At 63.0% G+C, this 26,201-nt stretch overlaps 1 protein-coding gene across 5 annotated transcripts in view; it reads right to left on the reverse strand.

Moving 5' to 3' along the window:
* LOC116961859 (zinc finger protein 385C) overlaps positions 1 to 26,201 on the reverse strand; it is a 78,919-nt gene that overhangs the window by 13,542 nt on the left and 39,176 nt on the right. For 2 of the 5 annotated variants that reach the window (XM_042787240.1, XM_042787241.1), the window contains exon 3: positions 596 to 738. In XM_042787240.1, the coding sequence (XP_042643174.1) occupies positions 596 to 738 (143 nt within the window). Of the gene's footprint in view, positions 1 to 595; positions 739 to 5,960; positions 8,198 to 9,802; positions 10,432 to 13,205; positions 13,327 to 22,121; positions 22,166 to 26,201 lie in introns of those variants that run through there. The other 3 variants (XM_032994015.2, XM_042787238.1, XM_042787239.1) reach the window with 3 other exon arrangements.

Consider the following 26,201-nt stretch of genomic DNA (forward strand, 5'->3'; position numbering starts at 1 on the left):
GGAGACCCCAGCCCGGGGGCGGCGGGACGGAGCGGGGAGCACGCCACGTCCCGCCCGAGCCGCCGCCGTACTTTGGCCGCATCCAGGTCAGCTCAGAGGCAGAGCAGAACGTCTCCAGAGACGCGCCGAGCCGCGTGCCCCGGCACTTGGGCTGGGGGCTCACGGTCGGGGACCTGGAGCCCGACCGGGCAGTGGGAGAAGTCCCCCAGCGAGCAGGCTCGCCCCACACCCGCAGCCACGCAGCACCAGCCGCCTCCCTCGCATCTCTGTGCACCTTCTCTGCCATTCCTTCCCTTATTTTTCAACTAATGAACTGCTCTCCGGAGCTGCCTTATTACTATTGATTCCAGGAGCAAAATCCAGTTGATCTCAGTTAAAATGAGCCATCTTTTTAATTCTGGTATATAAGGGCAATGGCTGGGCAGGAACCGCCCTGAGCTAAGGGCGCGGGCGCGTTGCGCCAGCAGCCAGAGACCCCAGTAATTAAGGCAGAAATGCTCGGGCAGGGTTTGGGGGGTGGTGCCGTGCAGAAGAGGGACTGCGGCAGGGGAGGAGGGGTCCGGCAGCCGATGCCCACCCGCCCCCGGGGACTCACCGTGTTGAAGTTGGGGAAGAGGTTGAGCGGGGACGTCCCGTTGAGCCTGAAGGTCAGGAAGTGCTTGATGTCCAAGGGGGGATGAAGGGGACGGCCGGGGATAGGCAACGACGCTAAGAGGGGGCTGCTGTGTCCGGAGGGACCTGGGCAGGCAGAGGGGAAAGAGCAGCGTTAGCGTTGGTGGGTGGCCCCTGCTCGCGGTGGGGGGACACGGGATGTGGGGACACGGCCCACGGGGCCGTCTGCCGTGGGCTCCGGACCCTCCTCAGCGACGGGCCCCAGCCCAGGGGGGCCCCAGCACCCCTCTGCCATTCGGGCTCAAAACCAGCATCCCGGTCCAACGCCGCAGGCACGCGCAGGAGTTCGCTCTGACCCCTCCGAACGCTTCAAAACCTCCCCCGGGGAAACAGCCCCTTCCCCGGGCTCTCCCCCCGGAGCCCACGCAGCCCCGGGCTCCCCACACCGGCACCACGGGGGCTCCCCCTTACCGGGGCCGGTGTTTTTTTGGCGGCGGCAGCAGCCGAAGGAGCGCTGGGTTGGGGGCAGAGGGCTGAGCAGCCCCCGCCATGGCTCTGCAAAGGTGCCCAGTTTTGGGTGCCCCTGGGACCACCCAAGCCGCCTGTTTTGGGTGAAAACCCCCGGGGATGGGCTCCCCCCGCCCCGGCCAGGCGCTGCCGCCTGCCTTGCATCGTCCCCTGCAAACCAACCTCGAGCTCCGGTGTGTGATTTAAAAATAGCCTGGAGTTATTAATAATTTTCTGTCTAAAAAGAAAACACCCCTGGGGAGGAGGGGAGGCTGAGCGGAGGGGCTCTGCCTCCAGCCCACTCCCTGCCCTGCTCAGCAGCCCCAGGGTTTTCCACTCGGACTCATCCATCCCCCCCACCCAGGAAAGCGTCCCCCAACCCACGGAGGGCCCGGGCTGGGCTCCTGCACCCACGCACAGCTCTGAGAGCAAGGAGGGGGGAACGGTTAAAATAACCAAGTGAATGAATAATATACAATAAATAAGGAAAGGTTTCAGAACGCTGTGAGCCAGAAAAGCCCGTTCACATCTCGCAGGTTCATGCCTTCTCCCTCCTCCAGCCCACCTCGGCAGCCCTGTCCCTCCGCCTGGACCAAGGGCAAGGCCAACCTTCCTTTTTTGTAATTTTTTTTTTTTTTTCAATTTCTGGGTTTTCATCTCAAAAGCTGTCGCGGAGCCAGGCTGCCCCGGTGCAGCACCACCCCAGCTCACTGTCCCCCTGTGCCAGGAGGCCCGAGGGGGGCCGGGGGCTCCCGCAGCAGAAACACTGGCCAGGGGCTGGAAGCACGGGGGCTGCTTTGGGACAGCACCCAGGCACTCAGCCCCCGGCCCCCCCGACACCGGCTGGGCCGGACGGTGGGTGCTGCTCTCCCGGGCTCTGCCTTGCTCTTCGCTCACCACCCGACCCTCCGCTGGCAGCAACCAGGCTGGTGCGGGAGCCGAGATACAAATCTGAACCTCCAAATTGGAAAGATTTCCTGAATTTGAGCAGCGAGCGCTCGCCGCGCGGGCCCTGCGGGCAGCAACGACCTCTTTCTGGGAGAGCGCACACGGGCAGCTCTTCAGCGGCACCGGAGCCGTCCCGGAGTCCGGCCTGACTCCAGGGAAAAATTACAGTTTGCTTCATCAGGCGTGCATTGATCGAGTTAATTCCAGAGTCGCCCAGAAGGGAAATCTGCGAAACTGCTTAAAAATAAATAAATAAAAACATAGCAACAGCGATGAGGGAGGGAGCAAGAGCAAGCAGAGATGGGTGAACAATGCATAATTAACCTTCTGAGGCGTGAAGCAGTACTTCTGCATCAAATCATCTGATATGGCAGGGTCAGCACCCGGGGAGCCGGCCCCCAGAGACCCCCCCCAGCCCCCACATGCAGCTGCGGAGCAGCGGCCGCAACAAAGGCGTCTGGGGCTGGATTGCAAGGGCTCCCACTTGCCTTTGTCAGTGCGGTTTGCACTGACTGCACCGGCCTTAAAAAAAAAAAAAAAGAAAAAAAAAAATTATATTTACCACTGGGAGGAACAAGAGAGGGGGGCGAATGCCTCTGCCCCCACCATCGGTAACGGAACAAAGGGAGTTTGTGGCTCAGGAGCTGCTGCTGCTGCCTGGCCCCGCGGCCCAGGGGTTTCCTTCCCGGGGGGCAGTTCCCACGCCGGGCCCTGGGGTGCCAGGGGGGACACGGGCCCCCCGGGGTTGGTCACCGACACAATAAGGATGCGATACGCCAAGCCACTTTGGCACGTCCTTGAGCCCAAATTTGTGGATTTAACACCTTTCTGGGCTGGGTCTGCAGCCCAGGGGTAAACCAGGCTGTTAGGAGAGAGCCCAGAAACCCCAAGCGAGACAGGACCCCCGAGCGGGCAGGACCTGTCCCGCCCGGTTCTGCCAGCGGAGCAGACAAGATCCCCAGGCGCAGGAAAAGGGCTGAAAGCCTCCAAGAGCCGCGAGCAGCCGGCGGAAGGAGGAAAGCCAGGGGACGAGCTGCCGCCGGCGCGGCCACCGCGCACGGGGACAAGGCCACCCCCAGCTTCGGTTCCCCCCAACCTCAGACGGACACCCAAGCGGGAGCAGCGGGCGCAGGGAGAGGGCAGGCGAGCGGCGCAGCCCCAGCACCCTGCCTGGGCACCCAGCACCCTGCCTGGGCACCCAGCACCCCCCTCGCACCCCGGGGGCACCTTCCCGAGGTACCGGGGCCGCAGCAGCTCCTGCCTTACCTTCGCCGCAGGGCACATCCCGGCAGCAGCTGCAGGCTGTGCTTTTAGGTATTAATTAGACACCCAGCCAAGGGGGTTCGCTCTGGGGCGCGCGGCAGGGCCCCCGGGGTCTGTAGAGAACGGACACGACCTCCCCCGGGGTGAGGGGCACGGCTGCTGGCAGGGTGGGCTTTGCTGGTGAATGGTGGCCCCGGATGCTCGGTGTGCAGGTCGGGAGCGGGGCCGTCCTCTGCCGCGGCGCCGTCTTCGTGTGTCCCCCCCTCCCGTGTCGGCAGAGGAGCCCCCACCTCCGCCGCAATCGCGCTGCTCCGGCACTGCGGGTGCTGCCGGGCCGGGCCGCGCTCGGGGCTCCGCGGAGCATCGCGAAAGGCTGGTGCAAGGAGGGGAGTGCGGGAGCCCTCGGCACAATGACCTGGTGCAGCGGGGGGGGGGGGGTCCCTTCGCCCCCCCCCGGCCCTGCGGGGAGGGTGCACGGCCGTTCTCTTAACTGAGCATCCAGCCCTGACCGAACGACGCCAAAGCTCGCAGTGTCACCGCGCACCCTCTGCCTGGGGCTCAGCCCCTTCCCAGCCCCCCGAGGCTCAGCCCAGCTCCTGTCCCGCGACTCTCGGCGGGGTCCCCTGGAATTTAAAGACGTGTTTCAGTCCCCCGTTTAACCGAGCCCACCCAGGGCCGTGCCCAGCTGCCATCCCCTGCCTGACCCCAGCACCTCTTTGCTCCGTGCCGCGCACCACGCGACCGCAGTGGGTTTCCTCCCAGGCCCCCCGCAAGGCAGCTCACAGCAACTGCTGTGCTCTAACGCGACGTACGTGTGAACCTCCAAGAAACACCTTTGAGAGCGGCAGGGACAACGCTGAGGGTTTTCATACCGACACGAGGAGCTGCCAAGGACCCGTCTCCGCAGCCGCCGGCTGCCTCGCAAGAGCATCTGGCGCAGAGTCTGCACAGGACAGATGGAGACGGGAGCTGTTTATTCACACAGAAGCAGTCTGGCTCCCTCCCGTTTGGTAGGTGTTCTCAGCAAATTTTGGTGGCGTCTCAAATTCCTTAGAGCGGCTTTAAAGCTTTTGCCTCTGGCCAAGCATCAGCCGAATTCACTCCAGCTCTTTCTGGGAGCGTCTCTGGGGAAGCACGTGTGTGCTCCCCGCTGGCAAAGTGGGGAGGCAAGGCGCGACACCCGCTCGCAGGGCTGGACCACGAGGGCAGCACCGGGGCGGCCCCAGCGCTGCTCGGGGACCAGGAACGGGCAGGTCGCACCGTGCGGGATGCCCAGAGCAGCCGGACCCAGCCAGCCCCAGCCGGCCCGCAGCGTGGCAGATCCGGCGATGCCGCGGCTGCCCCGGCCCGGTGGGCTTGCCCCAGGTCCCCGCAGCAGGACCAGCCGTGCCCGAGCGCAGCCCCCCGCCCCCAGTCCCCCCAGGGCCCCCCCTGCGCGGGGGCTGCAGGGCGGCTCTGCGCAATGCGCACCGCTCCCCAGCCCCGCAGCGGACGGGGCCCGGTCTGAGCTCCACCCCGCTAAATCCCCCCATTTCCAGCTCCCGGCAGCCGGAGCCGCCGAATCCACACGCAGCCTGGACAGAACGCAGCCGGCCCCCCACGCCCGGGACGAGGCCACGCCGAGCACCGTGACCGCGGGCCGGGGGATGGCTGCGAGGGAGCAGCCTTCACCCAGACACGCTCGCCCCCAAACCAGCGTCCCCCCAGTTCCGAATCAGCTGGAAGGACGCGGACTCTGGGCCATCAGCCATCGCCTGCCGCCAGCCCCCAGGACAGAAATCCGGCTTTCCCTGCCCCCGCTGCAAGCACCCCCCGAAACACCCCACCCACGCACCCGACCCGGGGGGCTGGGGGCCGTCCTGCTGGGTGGGACGAGCAGCAAATCACCCCTCAGAGCAATGGGGGGACACCAGCAGGGCTGTGACCCCCCCAGCCACCCACCAGAGCCGGAGGGGCTCCACGAGCCAGGGCTGGGGTGGAGGGGGGGGCCCCTCTGCCAGGGGCAGGGAGGAGGGGGGCAGCGAGCCCCGGCCCCCCCAGCCTTTCCATGTTGCTGCAGTACAAGTCCCAGCCAGAGGCGACCGCAGAGGGGACTGTCAGCGTTACAGACACGGGGGTCACATCCTGCCGGACACGGACCCTGCACCTGCGGGACAGCACCAACTTACCCGGGAGGGAGCGGAGCCGCATCCCGCGGCAGGACCCGGCGCTCAGCGTTAAACCCACGGGCTGCTCCGTGGGCTTTTCTGCAAATTAAAGCCAGTCAGAAGGGTCTTCTCAGCCCCCGCCAGAACTGAAGAAAACATCCCTCCGAGTGAGAGCCGGGCCGTGCAGCACCCTGCCCCGCTCGGCCACCGCACCCGCACGCCCCGCGCCCCGCCACTCCGCTCGCTCCGGGGTAAAGGGGGCGTTCAGAGGGGAAAACACACGCTCAGCAACTCAGGTTTGTCCCAAAAGGAGCTGCTGAAAGACTCTTTCTTTGGTTGCAAGGCTGCGGAGAGCTCAGAGTGCAAAGGGAACGCAGGTACGTGATGCCATTTTGAAAAGACCAGGAATTCGCTATTTATTATTTTTGGACCCCTGCTTATAATTTATTCTGTCATTGCAAAAAAAAAAAAAGTCCTTTTCAATATCTTTGTACTTTAAACACTAGGAAAATTAAGATAGACTTTCTTAATATATATATATTTATATATATTTTTTTATATATATACACATACACATATATACACAATGATGCATTTAAAAGTTACTATTTCCTCGGTGATTACAATATCATTCTCAAAATCTCTTGCTCTTGAAATGATCATGACTTGATGCCACTGCTAAAAACATTCTGTGCTGTGTGCAAGGAAGATCAACAAGACACCGCCAGGCATTTTGGGGTTTGCCATGGAGTTAGAAAGATGCACTGCCTTTTCTGCATTCATTCTGAAGGCTCCAAAACAACGAAAATCAGATCTTTTTGCGGAGTATTGAGCAAAAGCTGCTGGGTATCACTGTGCAAAGGCAATGTGACATTTGAGCTCAAGGAAAGCGTTGCCTTCGTCTCCCTGAAACGAACTAACAACAAACCCTCGAAAAAAACCTCACCGCAGTTTGGGATTTCAGGTGGCCCCACGATTGTCAATTCTGGCCAATTCAGACGGACGTTTGGGGGACGAGGGAGGTGCGGCCGCGGGACCGGCGCGGCTCTGTGAAGGATCCCGGCACGGAGCAGGTCACCGGCGCCGGCGGGGACCAGCGCTGGGGGCGGGCGGCATCGCGCTGGCGCTCGGGGCTGCCCGCGGGACCCGGCTCCCTGCCCGCAGGGCTCCGCCTTCGCCGCCCCCGCTCACTGCACCTGCGCCACGATGAACCCGGACTCCTTCATCCTCTCGTAGTACTCCACGGCCAAGGCGAAGTCAAACTCGCTGATGGCCGGCCCGTCGATGGCGATCTTCATGAGGTCGGAGAGCCCCTCGTCCTTCGCGCGGCGCGACCGGCCGCGCTTCAGCAGCTCCCGGCCCCGGCTGATCTTCTCGGCAAGGACCGAGCCGAGCGGCAGGGCCAGGGCGATGGCCGCAAGGACGGCGAAGTCCGGGAAGAGCTCGTGCATCTCGGAGTTGCTGTAGACCAGCTTGACGCAGAGGTCCTTGAAGGAGAGCTGGCTGAGGCTGAAGACGATCCGCTTGAAAAGGGGGAAATCGCTCAGGGCCCTCTCGCTCACCACCACCCGGGAGTAAGCCTGCAGGAGGAAATTCAGCTCGCTGACCCCGTAGCTGCCGATGTCCTCCAGAGACTGGGGGTAGCACTTGGGGTTGAAGATGGCCGAGAAGGAGCTGATGGCCTCCAGGACGCTGCTGGGGAACTTGTCCAGCAGGTTGCCCCGCACGCTCTCTAGGTAGCTCTCCTTCAGGCGCTCAAAGTGCTTCAGGTGCACCTTCGAGCAGTTGACCAGCTCAACGCCCTTGTAGTAGAGGCGGCTCTCGCCCTCCCGGTCATCCCGCGGGTGCTCGTTCATCTCGTCGAGGAACTCCTGGAGGTTCTGGCCGCTGGCGCTCTTCTGGGCCTGCAGGGTGGTGGCCGTGGTGGAGACGATGGGCTTCAGGATGGAGAGGTCAAAGTCCTCGATCTGGAAGAAGCGGCTGAGTTTCTGGAAGATGGGCAGGACATCCAGGAGGATCTTGGTGAAGGCCACAAACTGGAACTTCTTGAGCTCTTCACAGAGGCCGTGGGCCACGGGCGACTGCTCCGCCTCGCTCTCCAGCAGCAGCACCAGCGTGGGCCACGAGGCATCGATGGCTTCCACAGCGGGGAAAATGGAAGTCCAGTGGATGGCTTTGGGGCTCCCGAGGTCTATCTCGCAGAGGTCCAGGACGCTCCGCAGCTCCTGCAGGCCGTTGCTTTCCCCCCTGAAGCTGGAGTAGAGCCTGTACACGGCGTCCACGGTGGTCTCGTACTTCTGGAGGTACTCGATGCTGACGATGCTCTCGGCCGGCAGCAGGGAGCTCCCGTGGGACAGGCAGTGCGTCCCCGTCAGGAGCGGGCAGAGGGAGGTCAGCGCGGTCCCCACCCCGCTCAGCCGCTCGGCCACCAGCGAAGCGCTGTCGGCGCTGAGCCAGGTGATTTTCATGGTGGGGATGCCGAAGGAGTGCATCACCTCGCCCACCTTGCCCGCCACCGCGGAGGCCTCCCCGGCAGGCAGCTCGAAGCTCCCCAGGAAGGCGGCGGAGGTCTGCCCGTTGCAGGGGGAGACGGTGGTGGTGAACATGGCGAGGCTGCGGTGCTCCAGGACGTCCACCGTCTCGTCCACCACCAGCCCCACAAACGGCGAGGCTTTTATCCTGTGCCTGTCCTCGTTGTGCAGGACTTTGGCGATGGCTGCCTGCGCCGGTTCGAGGAGGTGGGCAGGGCAGGCGGGGAGGGAAAGAGAAACACAAATGAGCTTCAGAAGCAGGCGGGGGAGGCACAGCACCCGGCGCAAAGCGAGCGGCAAGGCTCCCACCCTTGGGCGTCCCCAAAGGCGGCGCAAGGTCCCGAGACGGAGAGAAGCCCTCGAACGAGTTGTATATGCAAGTACATACGCAAGCTGGAAAGCACCTTTTTTCTAACACACCGTCTCCTCCCGCTCCTGGTCGGCAGCTCAAGCTCCGAGCGAAGCTGCCGAGAGCTGGGGAGATCCCTGCCCTGAGCCGGGGGGGTCCTGCCCTGAGCCGGGGGGGGGTCCCTGCCCTGAGCCGGGGGGGGGTCCCTGCCCTGAGCCGGGGCGGGGGGTCCCTGCCCTGAGCCGGGGGGGGTCCCTGCCCTGAGCCGGGGGGTGGGGGGTCCCTGCCCTGAGCCGGGGCGGGAGGTCCCTGCCCTGAGCCGGGGGGGGTCCCTGCCCTGAGCCGGGGGGGGGGGCCCTGCCCTGAGCCGGGGCAGCACCAAGCCCTGGGCCCCCCATCACCCGAGCCCCTGCCTGTGCCAGGAGCGGGGCAAGATGCCGACCCCCCCGCCGCCTTGCTCCGCACTTCAGCAATCACATTCGTGCTTTACAAGCCCAGCACCGGCTGGAGCAGCAGCAAAACTCTGTGGCGTATTTTCCTTCTTTACTCAGCTTTCCCCAGTTCAGGCAAACGTCCCAGTTCGAAGGGAAACTCTCCTCAGCGTGTGTGAACACTGGAAGTAGCACTTCAGGCTGAGAAATCTAATTAGTGGATTTAGTCTATCTGCAGCAAAATAAAGGCTCTTCAGAGATCTAAAAAGCATGGCAAACAGCCAAGACTCACTAAAAATTTAATTTGATTTTAACGGGCATTCAAGCATTTGTAAAATTAAGAAAATCCTTTCTAAACTCTCCGGCTACTTGATCTTTCTGATCACTCAGTTTAGGGCAAAAGAGGAAAAACCCACAGTGCTCGTGTGCTAATTTTGCTCCTGAGCTTTTATCCTCCAAGCAGCCTGACGGCAGAGGATGCTCCGGGCTCCCTGCGTGTCGGGAAGCACACGGGTGAGCACGAGCCCGGCGCTCCCTCGCTGGAGCCCACCGCCCGCCCCTGGTTTGTGAAATCAGGGAACGGCTCCAAGGAAGTGCCACGCTGGTGCTTAACGCGGAGGAACTGCCAGTCTCCACCGAAACTCCTGGAGAACAGCAGCTCCACCGGCTCCCCCCGGAGCAGCCCGGGTCCGTGGGCCGGGCCGGTGGTCCCCAGCACGCTGCGGCCGTGCCCCGGGGCGCGTTTGCCTGTCGGGGGGGGACGGGAGAGAGGCCTGCCCATCAGCAAATGCTGACTCAGCAGCCGCCGGTGCTCCTGAGCAGGCAACAGCCCCAGCCCCTGCTCTGCCTGCGAGTCAGGGACACCAGCCCCCAGCCCCCCCAGGCTCACGGAGCCGGGAGGACCCGGCGATCCCAGCCACGACGACTCTGGCCCCGGTGAGGCAGGGCACACGCTTGCCCCCCTCCCCGTGGCCGTCACCCGCGGGTGCGCAGCCCCCAGCCCGGCGTACGCACCTGCATCTCCCGGAGGCTGCCGGGGTGGTAAAACTCGCTGTGCTCGGGGGCCAGCAGCGCCTGGCACAGGTTGAACTTCTGGAAGTCGAGCAGGGAGGAGCACTTCTCCTCCGGGATCTCCTCCTTCGCCATCCAGTAGACGGTGGTGAGGACGGCCACCTTCGCCGGGTTCACCTCCACCTTGATGACCGAGCGCAGCTCCGGGTGGCCGTGGACGCGGGTCTCGAAGGCCAGCTGCTCCCGGTTCACCGCCAGCGCCTGGCGATGCGCGCCGGAGGTGACGTGCCGCAGCAGGGCATGGCGCTGGAAGTTGTCCGTGCCCACGGTAAAGGCGTTCTCCGCTTTACCGTGCTTGTTCTTCACCAGCGCCTGCCGACACTCTATGCAAAACATGAGTTTCCTCTCATAGTCAAACTCCAGCCAGGTAAACTCTTCCTTCCAGTGCTCATTGAAATAGCGCTTACACTTTTTATTGGAATTGGAAGTTTCCCCAGCTGGCTTTTTCCCTGGAGGCACCATATTGCTGTGGCTGGGAAATCAAACACTACGGCTGAACTGAAACGTGCCTTGGAGGAGCAGCCTCTACATTTAATTTAGTAAGAAGGTCTATTACCACTCTCCTGGTCCGACTGGAGAGGAAAGAGACACAAGGGAAAGGGATTAGGGCTCTGTAAACCTCAGCCTGTGCTCATCATTTATTCCTGGTGGCTAACGAAGAGCTGTGGTGGCACGGCGGCAGCGTCGGGGCAGGCAGGGCTGGGCGACAGCCCCGGCACCGCGCGGGGGGACCCCACCGGGCACCTCACCGGGGTCACCGGCAGCTCTGGATGTCAGCGGTGGGACTGGCACACACACACACACGGCCTTCCTCATCATCACAGGGACACCCCGCCACGCTCCCCGTCACCCCGGACCCCCCTGCTGCGCCTGGTGCTGCGAAGGTACGGGAGGTCCAAAGCCGGCTTTTGCTCTGGAGGTCGAGCCAGCTTTGCACCAAACATCTCAGAGGGAGCGTCCGGCGCCCCGGGGAGCAGCGCTCGCTGCCGGCGGCGAGCACCAGAGACCCAGAGCTGACCGAGGACGGTGGCTTGGAGGCCAGTTCAGAGACGTGGGCTGGCGTGCACGCGTGGGTGTGACCATCCCTCCCTTGTCCATCCCAGGCGCCCGCTGCAGCCCCACAGCCCCGCATCCCCCCCGGGGGCGGCTGATGCGCAGGACCCGCTCCAGCATCTCCCGGAGCCCGAGGCTGCAAAGCACACAAGGGTTTAAACCAGGCAGCTGAAGTATTTAAGCACCACTTAACTCCCTCCCTATACTTAAGCCCCACTCAGTCTGATCCTCGCCTTCTTCCATGAACTGGATTGAAAAACCAAACTGAGCCTTGATGAAGGCGGTGGGAGGAGGAGGAGGAGGAACCCAGTGCAGGGTGGGGAAGGAGGGGAACTGAAACGCAGAGGGAAAAGGAAAGAAAATGATCATTCAGCAGCAGCACAAACCAGGGAATATTGTCAGTCAGTGTGACTTGCTGAGAAACCCACCAGGAACTCGAGTTTTTTCTAAAGAACAAACCCCCAGGTGCCAGAGCCGTTACCACAGCGCTCAGGAAGAAGCGGGAAGCCTCACGACTTGGGTGTTGGAGCAACAGCCTGACTTCCAGAGCTGCAAACACCCGCTCCCGTGGAGCAGGGGCTCCCGCGGGGTGCCCTGGGCGATGCTGGCTGGGGGGGAGCTGCCCTGCGCCTGGGCACGCTCCCCGGGGCTGGGGACCATCCTTCGCTGGCAGCGGGAGAGGAAGGGGTGACCGTCCCCAGCCCTGAGCTCTCCCCGGGGTGCCCGGGAGCAGCTGCCCGTCCTCGTTTGCCGCTTTGCTGCTCCCCCCGGGGCCAGCCCTGAGCTCTGAGTCTTCCCCCGGCTCTGGAAGTGTTTTCTGGCTGCACCTGGCTTTTTGGGGACCCCGCTCCTCCCCATCAAACTCCTCCCCGAGGAGGGTGGATGGACCAAAGCCTCCTGCCACTCTTCAGAGCATTGCCTGTCTGCTTCCAGCCCCAGGAGCTCTTCCAGCAAACCGGGAGCTGCAAGCCAGCTCTGCGAGGGCAGGGGGACAGGGACAGAAGGGGTGGGGACAGAAGGACCTAGAGCAGCCAGCCCAGGCCAGAGTAGAGCTTTGCTAGTCCAAAACTCAGCTCTAACCATAGTCAGCATCGAATGCTCCCAAGGAAGCAGAGAGAAACCCCAGGACTCGGCCCTGCTGGGAGTTTTCTTGTTGCCCGCAGGGAGCACAAAGCTTGCAAGGGGCGCCCAGATCCCCTCTGCGTCTTGCTCTTCGCCTGTTTAACGTGCTTTGCTTTCCTTCCCAGCGCCAGATCGCCCGCCTGGCCCCACACCTCGGCACGGTGCAGCCGAGAGCACCCCGGGAGCGATTCCCAGAGCCGGGGGGTCCCGACAAAGCTGCAGCCGCTCCCTGGGGCCAGCCTGAGAGCCGCACCAGCTGCCGCACGCCGGCCAGGGCAGCGTCTCCTCAGAAGCACATTAATTAGGAAACTGTGACGGGTTTGCCACGTGAGAGTCAAAGCCCAGACCCGTCTGGCTGAAGGTTTCCTCCGCGTTCGCCAGCACCCATTCCCGGGGGGACACAGGCTCTGCCAGGGCTGGGATTGCGCCGGTGCCCCGGCCAGGCTTGGGGCTCGCCCCCCCCCCACAGCGGGGGCAGCTCTGCCGTCGACAACAGCCCCGCTCACGGTTCACGTGCCCGGCCGGCCCCAGCCCCACGGCCCCGACCCCCGCGGCGGGCGGCTTGGGGTGCCCTGCCTGCAAAGCGGGACGGTGCCCGGCCCCGGGGGCCTCTTCCTCACCCACCCCAATTGGGTCCCAAACCCGTCCCCACCTACGCACAGCCCCCAGCGCTCGCTCCAGCACAAACCGCTACCTTGGAAAGGAGGAAAAAAAAAAAAAAGAAAGCAGCAATTAGTGTGTGGGGCGCATGGGGCCGGGGAGGAGCAGAGCACCGCAGCACCACGTCCCGCAGCACCCGCTGGGCACTGCCCCCCCCCGCCCCGGGCACCCTCCCGGGCCCCCCTGCGGGTCCCCCCCCCGGCCACGGGCAAAAGCAGCGCTGCGTCCCCTCGGGGACCCGCCAGCGTGCGGGGGAGATGGCGGCTCGGCGGTGGGGGTGACACTACGGTACCCCACCAGCCCGCCGCTCCCCCGGCCGGGGCAGGAGCGCTGTCCGCAGGGAAGTTTGGGCAGGATCAGGATTTCCTCGCGAGGGGATGAGCTGCCGCTCCGACCCTCGCGCCCGGTCACCTCGTGCCCACCTGGGTGAGGGCGAGCGGAGCAGCGTGCGACCCCAGCGCCCAGCCCTGCCTGCCCGACCCGCACGCCCGCCCTCCCCCTACATACGTACCATTTAAAGGCTGCCATGAGCTTTGGGGCGAGGGGGCTTGCAAACTTCCCAGATTTTGATTTTTAAATAGGAGAAAAAATTTTTAAAAATCTAATTAAAAAGCCAAACCCAGCCAAAGAATGCAAAGCCAAAAAAAAAAAAAAAAAAAAAAAAATTATTAAAAATTCAAAAAGCTCGCCGGGAGGCAGGGAGCAGCAGCGCACCCCCCCCGCCCCGGCAGCCCCCACTCAGCACATGGGGGCTGGTGCCCCACGGGCGCTGCCGTGGGCCCGAGCGCGGCGGCTGCGGGAACAAAGCCTGCGGCTGCCGCCCCGCGCTCACGGGAGCATGGGAGCAGCCATCTTGCTGCGAGGACCGTCTGGCTCCGCGGAGGCTCCCGGCAGCCCACGGCGGCAGTGGCCACTAGCGGTGGCCGGGCCCGGGGAAGGCCGCGTGGCCGTGGCCGTGGCAGACGCGGTGGCTGGGCGACGGGCTCCGGCCCGCGGGGACAGGGAGCACGTGGAGCTGCGCCCCGCGCACGCCGCTGCCCGCCCCGCGACACCTTCCCCCAAGATACCGGGGGGGCAAAGGTGATGGGTATCGGGTGCCCGGGTCGTGGGGCACCCCCCCCACCACCACCCCCAACGCTGGGACCCCCAGCCCAGGTCCCTCGGCTGAGGGCTGAGCGCACGCAGCAGGACGAGCTGCAGAAGCATTTGCACAGCCAGGATGGGGGTCCCCGGGCTTGGGCAGAGCCAGGACCCGAGCGGGCACCCCGGGAGAGGGCACCCCGGGAGTGGGCACCCCGGGAGAGGGCACCCCGGGAGAGGGCACCCCGGGAGCAAAGCCAAAGCAGCTCTCCAGCCCTGCTCCCCGGCACCGAGCTGGTGCAAAATCCAGGTCCTGACCCCCCAGCGAACACGGCGGCGGGACTCAGCCCCAGCGCCTGCTCAAACCCCATTTAACTGGGCAGGACTGGTGGTGGGACCGGCACCAGCCCCCACGCCTGGCACCCACCCCCTCGAGCTGGAGCTCCCTAAAGGCTCCACTCGTGCCAAAAAAACTTTTAGCATTAAATGCAGGTGAAATTTAGAGCCCCCTCCAACTTATTCCAAAAATAGGATTTTACGCCAACTCTGCTTTCTCCCAGACGAGCTTCCTGAGGACACGAAATGCTAAAGAGCACGGGTGTCTGGTGGGAGCCCCCCTGGGCACCCCCACCCGTTCTGCAGCCCCCCCGGCACGGCCCCAGTGCCCCGGTGCTGGAGGATGCTCTCGCCCCCAGTGCAGCCAGGCCCTGACAAGGGCTGCGGCCCCCCAGTAAGTGCTGGGATTAGGGGCTGCATTGTACCTGGCTCCGCACTGGGGAGGGGGCAGCGGCCCCCCCAGTGAATTCCTCTCTTTAGGCTCCTCCACATGTCCTGGGGCGAGAGGCTCTTCCTGCTCTGGGGACATTCCTGCCCGGCCACCTCAGCCCAGGGTTAATGCTAACAGGAGCTGGGTGAAACCAGAGACGGGCTCCCAGGGGTGAAAATATGCACTATTTATTCTTGTGCTAATGCAAGGGAGAAAAGAGGACTGAGCCTTTTTAATCAGTTTTCAGGCGGGAGGCTGCCGCGTTGCATCCCCTGGTTTGCAGCATCCGAGTGGGACCGCAAAGGGCCCCGAGTGGGCAGCGGCCGGTGGCCCCCCAGGCTGGGGCCGACCCCGTTTCCCACGGCCCCGGCAGCGCTTGGCCCCCGCCGAGCCCCTGCACCGGGATGTCCCGGCAGGACCGGGGGGGCTCCAGCCCGGAACACGCTTGCTTTCCCCCCGCGTCCCAAAGGGAGCGGCTCGGCCCGATCCCACCCCACAGAGAGGGACCCAAACCCCGAGCAGAGGGACGGGGAGGGCGAGCGCCGAGGAGCCCCGTGCAAAGTCCTGGAAAACACGCGGGTTTGGCAAAAGCCCTCGCTGCCCATCCTCCCCCCGCTTTCACCAGCACCAGATCCAGGCACAGTCGCTCATCATTATCATGAACCAAAGGGAGCCGGGCAGGAAAAATCTGCAGTGGGGAAACAAAACCGCTCAAGAGAAGCAGCAACGGGGACCAGGCAGGAACCCGAGATGCCGCTGGGCCACCAGCCGCGGCAGCACGGGGAGATGGGGCAGAAAACCGGGGAGATGGGGCAGGTCGGCGGGGACAAGGCGCCCCGCCACCCACCGAGGGTGGGGTCCCCCGGGACGCTGCAAGGCACCCGAGGTGCTTCCCCGGGGGCCGCTCCCCCAAAGGCCAGGCTGCAGGGCCCCTGCAGCAGCGCCGGGCAGGGAGATGGGCGTCAGCTGGGGAGGGCGAGTGCCGCCTGCCCAGGGTGGGGGCTGTAATTATTGTGCCTTTTTGCTTTGCAAAGGGCCTCGGCGCCGGAGGGGTGGGTGACCCCTGCCTGGGGCAGCTCCGGCCCCACTGGCCGCCCAGCTCAGCACCCAGCGAGGGTCCTCACCCCGTTAGTGACAAACCAGGGCGGCCTCGCCAGAGAAAAGGGGGGGGGGAGGGACAGGGACAGACACACAGACATCTGCCAGGGGCCGGGTGCTGCAGGCACACTGAGCCGGGAGAGGTGGCTGGGAAGCCAGGGGGTGCTGGGCGAACCCCGGGGGCTCTGGGTTAAGGTGGGGGCTCCACCTGCTCCGTGCTGGGGGGCACAGCTGAACCCACTGGTGCCTTCTGCCCTGCGTGGGGGGGATACAGGAAACAGCTGAAATGCCTCCTGTGAAACAGTCCTTCAATTGCCCTTTTTTTTTTTTTTTTTCTTTTTTTTTTTTTTTCTTTCCTCCATAAATTCACCTTTCTGCTGGAAGCCTTACTGTGGATTTTGGGCAGCGTTTGCAGGATGTCCCCGACCCTGAGGAGCACCCCTGCCCTTGTGTCCCCGCAGGAGGGCAGACACCCCTCCTAAAGGAGCCGAGATGGAAATATTTCTGTACCCGCATGCAGCAGCAGCCCTGGTTGGGTTCGATCATCGCTATTTTTCCGCCGTGACGTGCCCCGCGCGCGGCGGGCAGGTGCCCCGTCTGCACCAGCACATTCACCCTCCGCACGGCGCGAGGGCGGCCGCTGCTCCCGCAGCCAGAGTTTCCACTTGAGCCCCCGCGCTTCGACGGCCAGACCCCACGGCGGCACGCCGCTCCCCGGGAACGCCGGGGGGCTCAGCCCCATGGCCGGGGGCTGCGTTTCCCCCCCGAGAGTTTTTCATTGCATCTATAAGAGGCTGAACGGAAGAGACTGCAACCCAGCTGTGTTACCCCAACAGATACTAAATCCACGAGTCCAAGCGTATTTATGAGATTCTGTTTCCCTTCTCTGCTTTAAGCCAGTCTCTGCCTCTGGGAACAACTCGCGCTTTTCCAGCCGGGAAGCAGAGCTGCTGGTGGTCCCAAAGCTGCGAGCTCCAGCTCCTCGCAGCCCCCCCGGCTCCCCCACCCACCCCCCGGGAACAGGGTGGGAAAGCCCCAGCACGCTGCGGTGCCAGCGCTGCACCGGGAGGATTTTGGGGGGAAGGAAGGCGCGCGCTGCTCTGCAGGTCCCCGCTCCCCCCTGCGCCAGACCCCAAAACAAACAGAGGGGTCGGGGGTGGTGGGGGCACACAGGGGGGGAAGCACAGGGGGATGCACGGGGGCAGCCCCAGCCCCACGGCTGCAGCATCCCTGGCACCCGAAGGTGCTGTCAGTTCAATTTAATCTCTGCTGCGCACGGCTGAGGAAGGCAGGCTGCGAGGAGCCGCTGCCTGGTGTAGGAGAGACCCGTCCCTCTGCGAGGGAGACAGCACTCAGCACCGTGTCAGCTCAGACAAATTAAAAATACTTCTGCAACCCCCCCGGGGCTGCGGCCTGGACAGGCAGAGCTGGCAGGGCTGTTTCGCAGCATCGCTGCAACGAGAGCCGAGGGTCACGGGGAGGAGCGGCTGCAGCGGCTCAGGAAAGGGGATGGGGCGCACGCTGGGGGACCCTGATATTTCCCAGCTGCGTCCCAGCTCTCCTGCACATCTCCAGGGTGCTCGGGGGGGGCCGTTCCCGCTCCACCGCGGGCACAGGGGCTCTGGCTCGGGCACGCTCAGGTCCTCGCAGAGGGGTTGGGGTGGGCAGGGGGCTGGGGAGAGGGGACCACGGGGTGCTGCTGGATTTGGAAGCCAGGGGGGAGCTGCTGACACGGGGACCCCCCCAGACAGCACCAGCTTGCAGGACGCTGCCTCGCGCCTCCTTCCCCTGCACAGCCTTGTCACAACCTTTTGCTGCATGACTGGAGCTGGCAGGGAACGAGACTTGAAATAAACCGGGATGACATCCTCACAAACTCCCGGGCATGGTCACAAACAGGATTATTTGTCTGGGCTGGGGAGGGGGGGCAGTGCCCGTCTCTCCCCCCACACCGAGCCTGGCTCCCAGCTATCGCTCCTCGGCTCGGACACGGCACCGTTTGCTCGACACCACGCAGCAGCCGGGCAAAGCCCCTTCGTGGAGGAGCAAGAGCAGCGGCAGAGCCAAGGTCATGCCGAGCCCGGGCTCCCTCCAGCTGAGGCACCCGGTCCTCAGCTGCGCCCAGCACCCCGGGAGCCGCAGGGAGCCGTAACCCGGCACAACCAAGGTAATAAATGATTTCTGAGGAGCAAAACTGGACACAGGTCTTGCTCTCTCAAGCCTCTTTTCCTCCCCACGTCCACAAGCATCGAGCCCACCTCCCCTGGGATTTTAATTCCTCAATCTCTCCAGGTATCAGCTAATTATCTTCAAATAAGCATTTAGCATGCCCTCCCTGCAGACCCCCGAGCAGCTCAGCCTCCCCGGTGCCGTGGCCGGTGCAGCCTGGCCGAGACCTCGCTGCTCTCCGCGCCAGGTACTGAGGAGCTCGGGAAGGAGCTGGGCTAATCCTGACCCAGTGGCAGAAAGGAGGCAGTGAGCGTTAAACACCGATCCGGGCTCTGCTCCCCAAAACCCTGCCCGCCCCCCCCATCGCCTTCTCCTCTGGGGCCGCGGGGGAGAGATCAGGGTCCTTCCGAGACATGGAGAGCCCGGCAGGGAGACCAGAGCCCTGGATTAGTTCAGTTTTTATTCTCGGCATCATTTAAATCATAAAAATTACAGCTGAGTCCAATTCATTACAGCCAGGGAACAACTGACAAATGAAAAGGGAAAAAAGATACTCAAAGTGATGCTCTCTCACCATTCCAATGAAATAACCAATTTGGAACAAATTAAGGGGTTCCTGTCTGTACCAGCCTTTTGAATTGCCTTTAACCCAACACACATTTTTCATAGTGCGGCATTTCCTGCAGTAGCAGTGAGAATTAATGATTTCTATTACTGAAGCACCTGAAGGCAGGTGCCTCCCTCTCAGCGCCGGGGCTGGGCTGGCCCTTCCCCAGGGCACTGAGCCCCCCGGGGAGCAGAGCCGGGAGGGGACAGACGGAGGGGACAGACGGGCTCAGAGAGGAGAAGTGACACGGCCGGGGCCACCCGCAGGTCGGTGGCAGAGCCAGTCCCCGTCCCAGCCGTGGAGCAATGCCCCGGGGCCACCGCGGTAGGGCCCAAACCACCCAAACCCTGCGTGTGCCGGTGTCACAGCTGTCCCCGATGTCCCCCCCAGCAGTGGAACATCAGCCAGTCCCTCCCGGCTTTGCTCGGGGGGGCTGGAAGGGGAATCGCCCCACTTGCAGGGGGTCCCACCGGCTCAGACTTCAGGGGCACAAGTCCCAGCTGGCCAAGAGGATTTTCAAACTCCTATCATTTACATATTCCCCCTCCCCCAGTTTTATAAAGGTCAAAGCCCTTTGCTTCCCCCCCCAGCGTTATTTTCGGGGAGCCCCTGCACAGCGCCCGGCAGGGTTGCGCTGGCAGCTGCAGAAGCGCATAACTCCCCCCACGGCTGCCCTGGGGCCAGGCTGGTCATACCCAGGGTTTGGAAGATGACACACATCTATCATTATTTTTTAATTAGATTTTTATTTCCTACCACTAGTATTTCACTGTAATTTCCGCCACTCCCACCCAGGCCATGCTAATATAATCACTTTGGAGAAGAGTGGGAACAGCCAGCCTACTCGTTCGAACATCCCGCTCAGAAAAGGGAAAGAAAATCATCTGGTAACTGCCCAGCCCCTGCAGTCCCTGCGAGCTTCGGGCGGCCGGCCGGCTGCCAGAACGGACCATCAAAGCACCGGGGCCGGTGGCGAGGCCGCCAGCAGCCTGCTGGGAGCATCGTCACCACAGAAACTTCAAAAAAGTCCGCGTTTGCTCAAAATACTTGTTAGCAACTCATTATTCCAGCAAGGTGAGGTAGAATTAAAAATAGTCTGAAAAAAAAATTTGTGAATTATACCCTTGGCTTGATGCTGGAAATGCAGTGATATTTTCTAGACCACATCATGCTGGAGGTCAAGATTAGATGACAGCTTGGTCTAAAAATACTCCGCAGGGGAGGCTGAGGCTTTCAGAGGAGCTCAGAGCCCCCCATGCCCCCCCCCCCCCCCCCCCAGTGTTTCGCAGGGTTGAAACCAGGGGCCAGATGTTTGCCCCAGGACATTTCTCAGAGCAAACCCCTGGTAATGAAAACAACTGCTGCATTTACAGGGAAATTCACCCAAAACAACCTCAGGGAATGCTCAGCCCCACCGTCTGATGAAGGAGCCCCAAAGCCTGGGGACAGGCTCCCTCCTCCATCACCCCGAGGCCAGGGAGGACATGAAGCCTCATTAAACAGCCCAATTAACAACAGCAAAGCCAGAGCAGCATCAGGACCCACCTACGAGGTGCACTGCCCACGGTGGGTTTGTGCTGTGGCACCGAGCAGAGACGGGTGACCCCCAGTTCCCACTATTTTTTTTTTTTTTAAAGTGATATTTAAAACCGAGCGGCGAAAGGGTGTTGCCCACTGGTGGGGGCCGCACACCCGCCTCAGCACCACGGCCCTTCCGCACCCCCAGCGGCGCGGTCCCGCACCCCCGGCCCCACGCACACCCCGCCAGCGAGGCCCCACCACCGCCCGCTCAGACGTGAAGCTTTAGTGGCCTTACAACATTTCCTACGTGATTTGAGACCACAAGGCTAAAATCAAACTTTGGGAGGTTTTGGGTATTTCTTTTTTTTTTTAAACCTGCTTTGCCTGACAAGTATTCCAGATAAACATCCCGAGTAGCGTTACACGTTCCAGAGATACGGGGAAAAAACAGCTCCCAGAGAAAATACTGTGTTTCAAACTATTAGAAAAAAAACCCCGAAGTGATGCACAGGGGACGGCTGAGGGGCAAGGCTGCGGTTACAACCCCGGGAGCACCTCGGAGGAGCCGTGAGAGGTGCCGGGGCGAGAGCAGGCGCCGTTCCCCCGGCCTGGCTGCTCTGCGCACGCCGGCGGCGCGACCGGAGGAAAACGAGCGCGTGTAAACGTGGAGACACGCACACGCTCCCACACGCGTGCACGCGTGCATGGACGGGGAGCACCAGCACGGCTGCTCGCCGGGGCCCGTCACTGCCCGGCGCTGAGTTCACACCGAGAATAACAAACCCACCGAAATGCCCGGTCCCGAATCCGCGCGTCACGCGGGTCCTGAGCAGCGTTCCGCTCCCTTTGCCGCCGCAGCCCCACTCCACCGGCCCGCCCCAGCCAAAGCCAGCACCAAAGCCACCCCCCGCTTTTCCCTGCCTTTTCTGCAGAGGCGCTGCCGGTCGCTCCCCCCGCCCCCCCCCCCCCCCCGACTCATTTCACACAAAAAGCATCAAACATTTGCATCACGGGTGGAGCAGAAACACAAGTTGGAGCTGACCCCCAAACGAAGAGCAAGGGCAAATTAAAGCCGTGTCAGCACACGACCTTTTTCTTCCTCTTTTTGCAGCCCTGGGAAAAATCAATAAGATGCAGTGAGTCAAACTCAGCTTGAATCCCGTAAGTAATTAGGATTAGCAGGCTGGGAGCCGGAGCAGCAGGCTGCCTGTGTGCCTGGGCTGGGAGGGACCATTTTGTGGGTGTAGGGACGGAGCCTGGTTGATGGAAACGAAAAGAGCAGCTCTGTTAATGGGTTTTCGGGCAGGATGGCAACAGGGAGCGGTAACGACCTGATTTGCTTAGAAAGAAGCAAACCCCGTGAGGGTAATTTAGCGTGCCAAAGCCCTGAGGGGAGCGGGATGGGGACCCCCCAGGTGAATCAATATTTGTGTTTGATGCTGAGCCTGTTACCAGCCCCTCACTCCCGAGCCCCGACTCCTCAAGCACAGCATATTCCTGGAGCTCTTTCCTGGCAGCAAAAGATCCACCTCAATTTTTCACTATTAAGAGTTAAGTCTGTGGTAGAAATTGCAAAAGGAAGAAAAAACACCCCCTCCCCATAACCTTAGCAGAGCTACTCAGAACATAATAAACAATTAGATATATCTTTTTTTCTTTAAGGAACAGCTCGTACCTTGATTCATTTCCATTTTCTCAAGCTCAAGTAACTTGGCAAAAGCCGGCTGCCCGCAGGAACGCTTGAATCGGGTCCGCGCAGGCAGGAGCACCCCGGGAGCCCCCCGGGCCGTGCCCCCCCCGAGCTCCCCGCCCATCGCCCCCCCGAGCCCCGCTCCTGCCAAGGGCTCCGGTGGGGCTCCCGGTGACCCCGCTCCGCGCCCAGCCCGGGCGGCGAGCTCCGCAAACGGCCTGGGAGGCTTACTGGGAGGAATGGGGGGCGAGGGGGGGCAGTGGGGGAGTGATGGGGAGCGGTGGGGAAAGAGATGGGGGAGCGGTGGGGAAAGAGATGGGGGAACGATGGGAGAGCGGGGCGGGGGTTTGGGGGGGAAGCGATGGGGGAGCGGGGCGGGGGTTGGGGGGGGAAGCGATGGGGGAGCGGGGCGGGGGGGGGAAGCGATGGGGAGCGGGGGGGCTGAGCAGGCTCCAGGCGGCTGCTCCCGGGGGAGGGCAAGTTGCGCGTCACCCACCTCGCAGCATCTCGGCTCCGCGCTGCCGCCGCGTCCCGCTCGCCCGGCCGGGCTGCGGGCAGGGCAGGGGGGCGGGCAGGGGGGCGGGCAGGGCAGGGCAGGGGGGCGGGCAGGGGGGCGGGCAGGGCCGGGGCGGGCTCGCAGCCCCCCCCCCCCCCCCCCCCCAACTCAGTGCCGCCGAGCGCTGCGAGCCCCTCGCCCACGCGTCCGGCCTCGCCTCGGCCCCGGGTGGCAGTGGGGGGGAGGGAGGGAGACACCCTCCCCCCCCGGCACGGCACCCGCGGCCTTTCCCTCCCGAGCCTGGCGCGGAGCGAGCGCCCGCAGCAAAGAAACTTTGAGCGGGAAGGAGGGAGCCCACCCCCGGCTGTGCCTGCACCCCCAAAATCTCTCCCCGGGTGCCCGGGCCCTCCCTCGAAGGGAGCTGGTTTGGGGCGGGGCGGGCAGGTGCCCTGCACCGCGCCGGGTCTCCACCGAGGGGTTTGCTCAGGGGGGGAGGCACCCACAGCAGCCACCCAACCCGAACCCCCCCGGGAAAGGGTCCCCAAACCCCCCCGCCGTGGGCAGGGCTGCGGGCTGAGCCCACCATCCCCCTCGGCAGCGTGAGCCTCGTTTGCCGGGGAAGCCGAGCACGTCCTGCACGGATCCCCCCTTCCAGCCCCCGGCGTGTCCCCCGGCTTTCGGGGCTCACAGCCGAGCAGCACGAACTCCTCCATCATCCACATCAGAGAGACTCGAACGTCCCAGCCAGCCACGGAGCACCCAGTGGGTGCCCGATGACCCACGCAGCTGCTGCGGCCCCACAGGGAAAGGGGCATCAGGGGCTGCACTGCTCGGTGGCCACACGTCCCTGCCCGGTGGCCACACGTCCCTGCCCAGTGGCCACACGTCCCTGCCCAGCTCAGCCCCAGCCCCGAGCACTGGAAACGCGCAGGGTCTGACCCAGCCGTGGCATCGCCTTGTGGGGTGATGCAGGTGGACGAGGGCAGCCTGCCCTGGGTGGGGGGCTCGCCGCAGCCCCCCGTGATTGGGGTTTTGCATAAGTCCTGGCACCCAGGGTTCGCTGCCCTCCCCATTGTTTGCCTTGGCACGGGCTGGGGCAGTGGCACTCCCTGATGGCAGCACCTTCTCTGGGCAGAATTTTTGGCCTCTAGAATTTCTCGGGAGGGGAGGTTCACAACTTGATTGCATGGTGCCTTTTAAAGAGGGAAATGATGAAAAACCTGCTTGTGAAAAGAGGAAGCAACCGTCTTCCCCCCCCCCGCCCCCCAAAAGGGCAACAAGAACAGGGAGGGATTTAAACATTTCCCTCAAGTCAAACAATTCCAAATTGGGCAGGAACTCCTTCAGCCACGAGCAGAGCAAAAATGAAGATGTGAACCATGAGATGCCAACTTCCCTTCCCAGGTGCCGCAGCCAGACCAGGCACTTTCAGGGTAAATTTTATTATTTTGATGCTCTGCAAAGTGCCCCAAGCCCCCCTGCACACTGCTGCCAGGCCAGGACATCCCGTGGGTGCTTCTCCCGACACGCAGCCGGGCTCGGCCGGCACTGGGGCAGCACCGGCAGAGCCCCAGGTGGGGCCAATGCACCGGGCGCCTGTGCCCCCAGTGCAGGGTATTTGTTTTCGGGGGCGTGAGCAGCAGCAGCAAGTTTAGCCCAGGCACTCGCTAATCTGGGATTGACAGCTGGGCCCGCGCCGCCTGTTACCAGCCTCCCAGCAGGCTATTTAAACCCGATATTAATTTGTTTAATGTCATCAGCAGTTTGGTGTTACTGGAAGCTAGTGGCAAGCGGAGGAGCTGGGGGGCTGACAACCATCCAGGGGCTGTTCTCCTGTCCCCCAGGACGAGCACGAGACAGGGGCAAGTTTGGCATCTCCCGACCTCCAGCCTCGCTGACAAGGACTGGCCGGAGCCATGTACAGCCCCGAACCCCCACACTCCATCCCCCATCCGCCCTCGCCCCCGGCCCTGACCAGCCCCTCGAGCTCTGCACGGCGATTTCATCAGTAAATAATCGCCCTGCTCGGGCCGGTGCCGAGTTCGTCCCAGCCGGGCGGGCAGGTCCTGGCTGGCACCTCGGCAGCCGAACGGGGCCAAGCTGGCGTGACTTGGAGGGCTGTGGGGAGGAACGGCAGCGTGGGCCAGTGCATTTTATGGCCGAGCCTTTGAGGCCAGCTGGAGCAGAGGCTAATTGCAGGTACTGATTACAGACCCCTGCCATTAACGCCTCCTGCCCTCCCCTGCCCAGCCGCAGCGGATCACTGGAATTTCCCAGCGACGCAGCGTGGGTCCCGCCGGTGCATAACTTGCTATATTTGTACGTGGACCCCAGTGCTGGCACATGGCAGCAGCACAAACCCTCCCACTGGGCCCAGACCCTGTCACCCTCCTGGGGGTTTCGCCAGCCGCCCGTTCCTGGGGAAGCAAAGCCCGTGGCTGCTTCTTCCTGCCAACCATGTGCTCTGCGGGACAGAGCTGCCACCGCCGAGCACCCTCAGCGGAGCCTGCAGCTGCGTTGGGCGCCCAAGGGCCGTGACAACCGGCTTTACCATCCCCCCCACCCCCTGTGTAACACTGTGGGTGGCACTAAAAAAAAAATCAAAGCCATCGGGCAGGGTTGTGTCAGATGCTGCACACCCCCCCCGCGCCGCGGGCACTGCTTTTTGCCGCAGGTTGTTAACCAGCGCAGAGCAGAGCGCTGGGGAGAGCGGTGACGGAGCGGGAGGTTTCTCTGCAGAGAGGCAGCGCTGCCTGTCCCGGCACGGCCGCAGCCCCCAGCAGTCCTCCGCCCGCGGCTCATCGCGTGAGTCCCTGGAGAGGCAGATCCCAAACTTGCAGTCAGAGGGGGAGCGTTCGCCTACAGCCGCCGCTGAGCCGGGCTTGCTGGGGCAAGCCTGCTCAACCCCTGCCTGCAGCGGCTCAAAGGGAAAGGGAGGGCAGGGAGGTGGGGAGGGTGCTCGGGAAGCGGAACGGGCCCAGCTCTGCCCCATCAGGCTCGGCTCGGGCACGGGCTGTCCCTAACGCCACCAATTCACTGGGCTCTTTGTGAGGACAGGCTCCAGAACCACAGCAGGGCGATTACTCTGAAACCTACTGAGGACAGTGTTAAACTCCTCACTGGCTGAGAGACCACCAGGACAGGCTCTCCCTGACCTTAGACTCCAAAAGCAGCCTGGCAAATAGTGCCCAGAATCGGGCAATGAACACGTCAATAAATGAGAAGGGAGACAGAGGAATAAAAAGCCAGCAGGAAGCTCCCCCCCACCGGGGCCTGATGAGCCTTCCAGAACTTTTCTGGCTGACTTTGTTCACTGAGGATTTAGGGTATAATTTGGGGGTGAAAGATGCCAGATGGGATCAAGACCGATACACCTGGAGGACGCGTATCAGTTTTCTCCTGCTCTGTAACTCGAGCCCCATCAGAAGCAGAGGGCTCAGGCGTGGAGCCGCCGCTGGCGGTTCATCCCCGCCAGGCCAGGAAGGCGGGCGCTGACCTTTCCTGCTCCCGAGTTTGCTTGGGATTAAGATAACATATTTGAAGGGCTGAATCCTGCCCCCGGGGGGTTCCCACACAAAGAGGATGGGGTCTGTGGCTCACGTTCCCCCCTGGCCCCCCTGCACCCCCCATCCCCCCTGGATAAACAGGGACCTCGTCAAACTGCCGAGCGCCCACCCCGCTCGGATCAGGGCACCCTGAATATTTAATTAATTCTTCCTGAAGATTTCTGCTTTTACACCTCCGGGGGGGGGGGGGTGACCCGTGGCGTTGGCGGGCTGTCCCCGGGGGGGGACACGCACCCCTGGCTGCTGCCCACCGCTGCCAGGAGCCCACGTGCGCAGGAGGCTGCGGCCGGGGGGGGCCGGGGTTTAACCTCAATTCCCCACGAAGGGAGGGTCTGGTCTCATCGTGTTGCTAAGAGCCAGGATAACAGCCGAACACCTCGGCTTTTCTTCTCCGTGCTACTTTAATCTTCCCCATTTCAGGAGGGGAGAACAATATTGCCCTTTCATTAATCCCAGCTCCTGTGCAAAGCCTCAGCTTTAAACAGTGATGAAAACTGCTCCATTAAGGGCGTTT

Source organism: Tyto alba, unplaced genomic scaffold (genome assembly GCF_018691265.1).
Source record: "Tyto alba isolate M040663 unplaced genomic scaffold, T.alba_DEE_v4.0 Super-Scaffold_12, whole genome shotgun sequence".
Classification (NCBI taxonomy): Eukaryota; Metazoa; Chordata; class Aves; order Strigiformes; family Tytonidae; genus Tyto; species Tyto alba.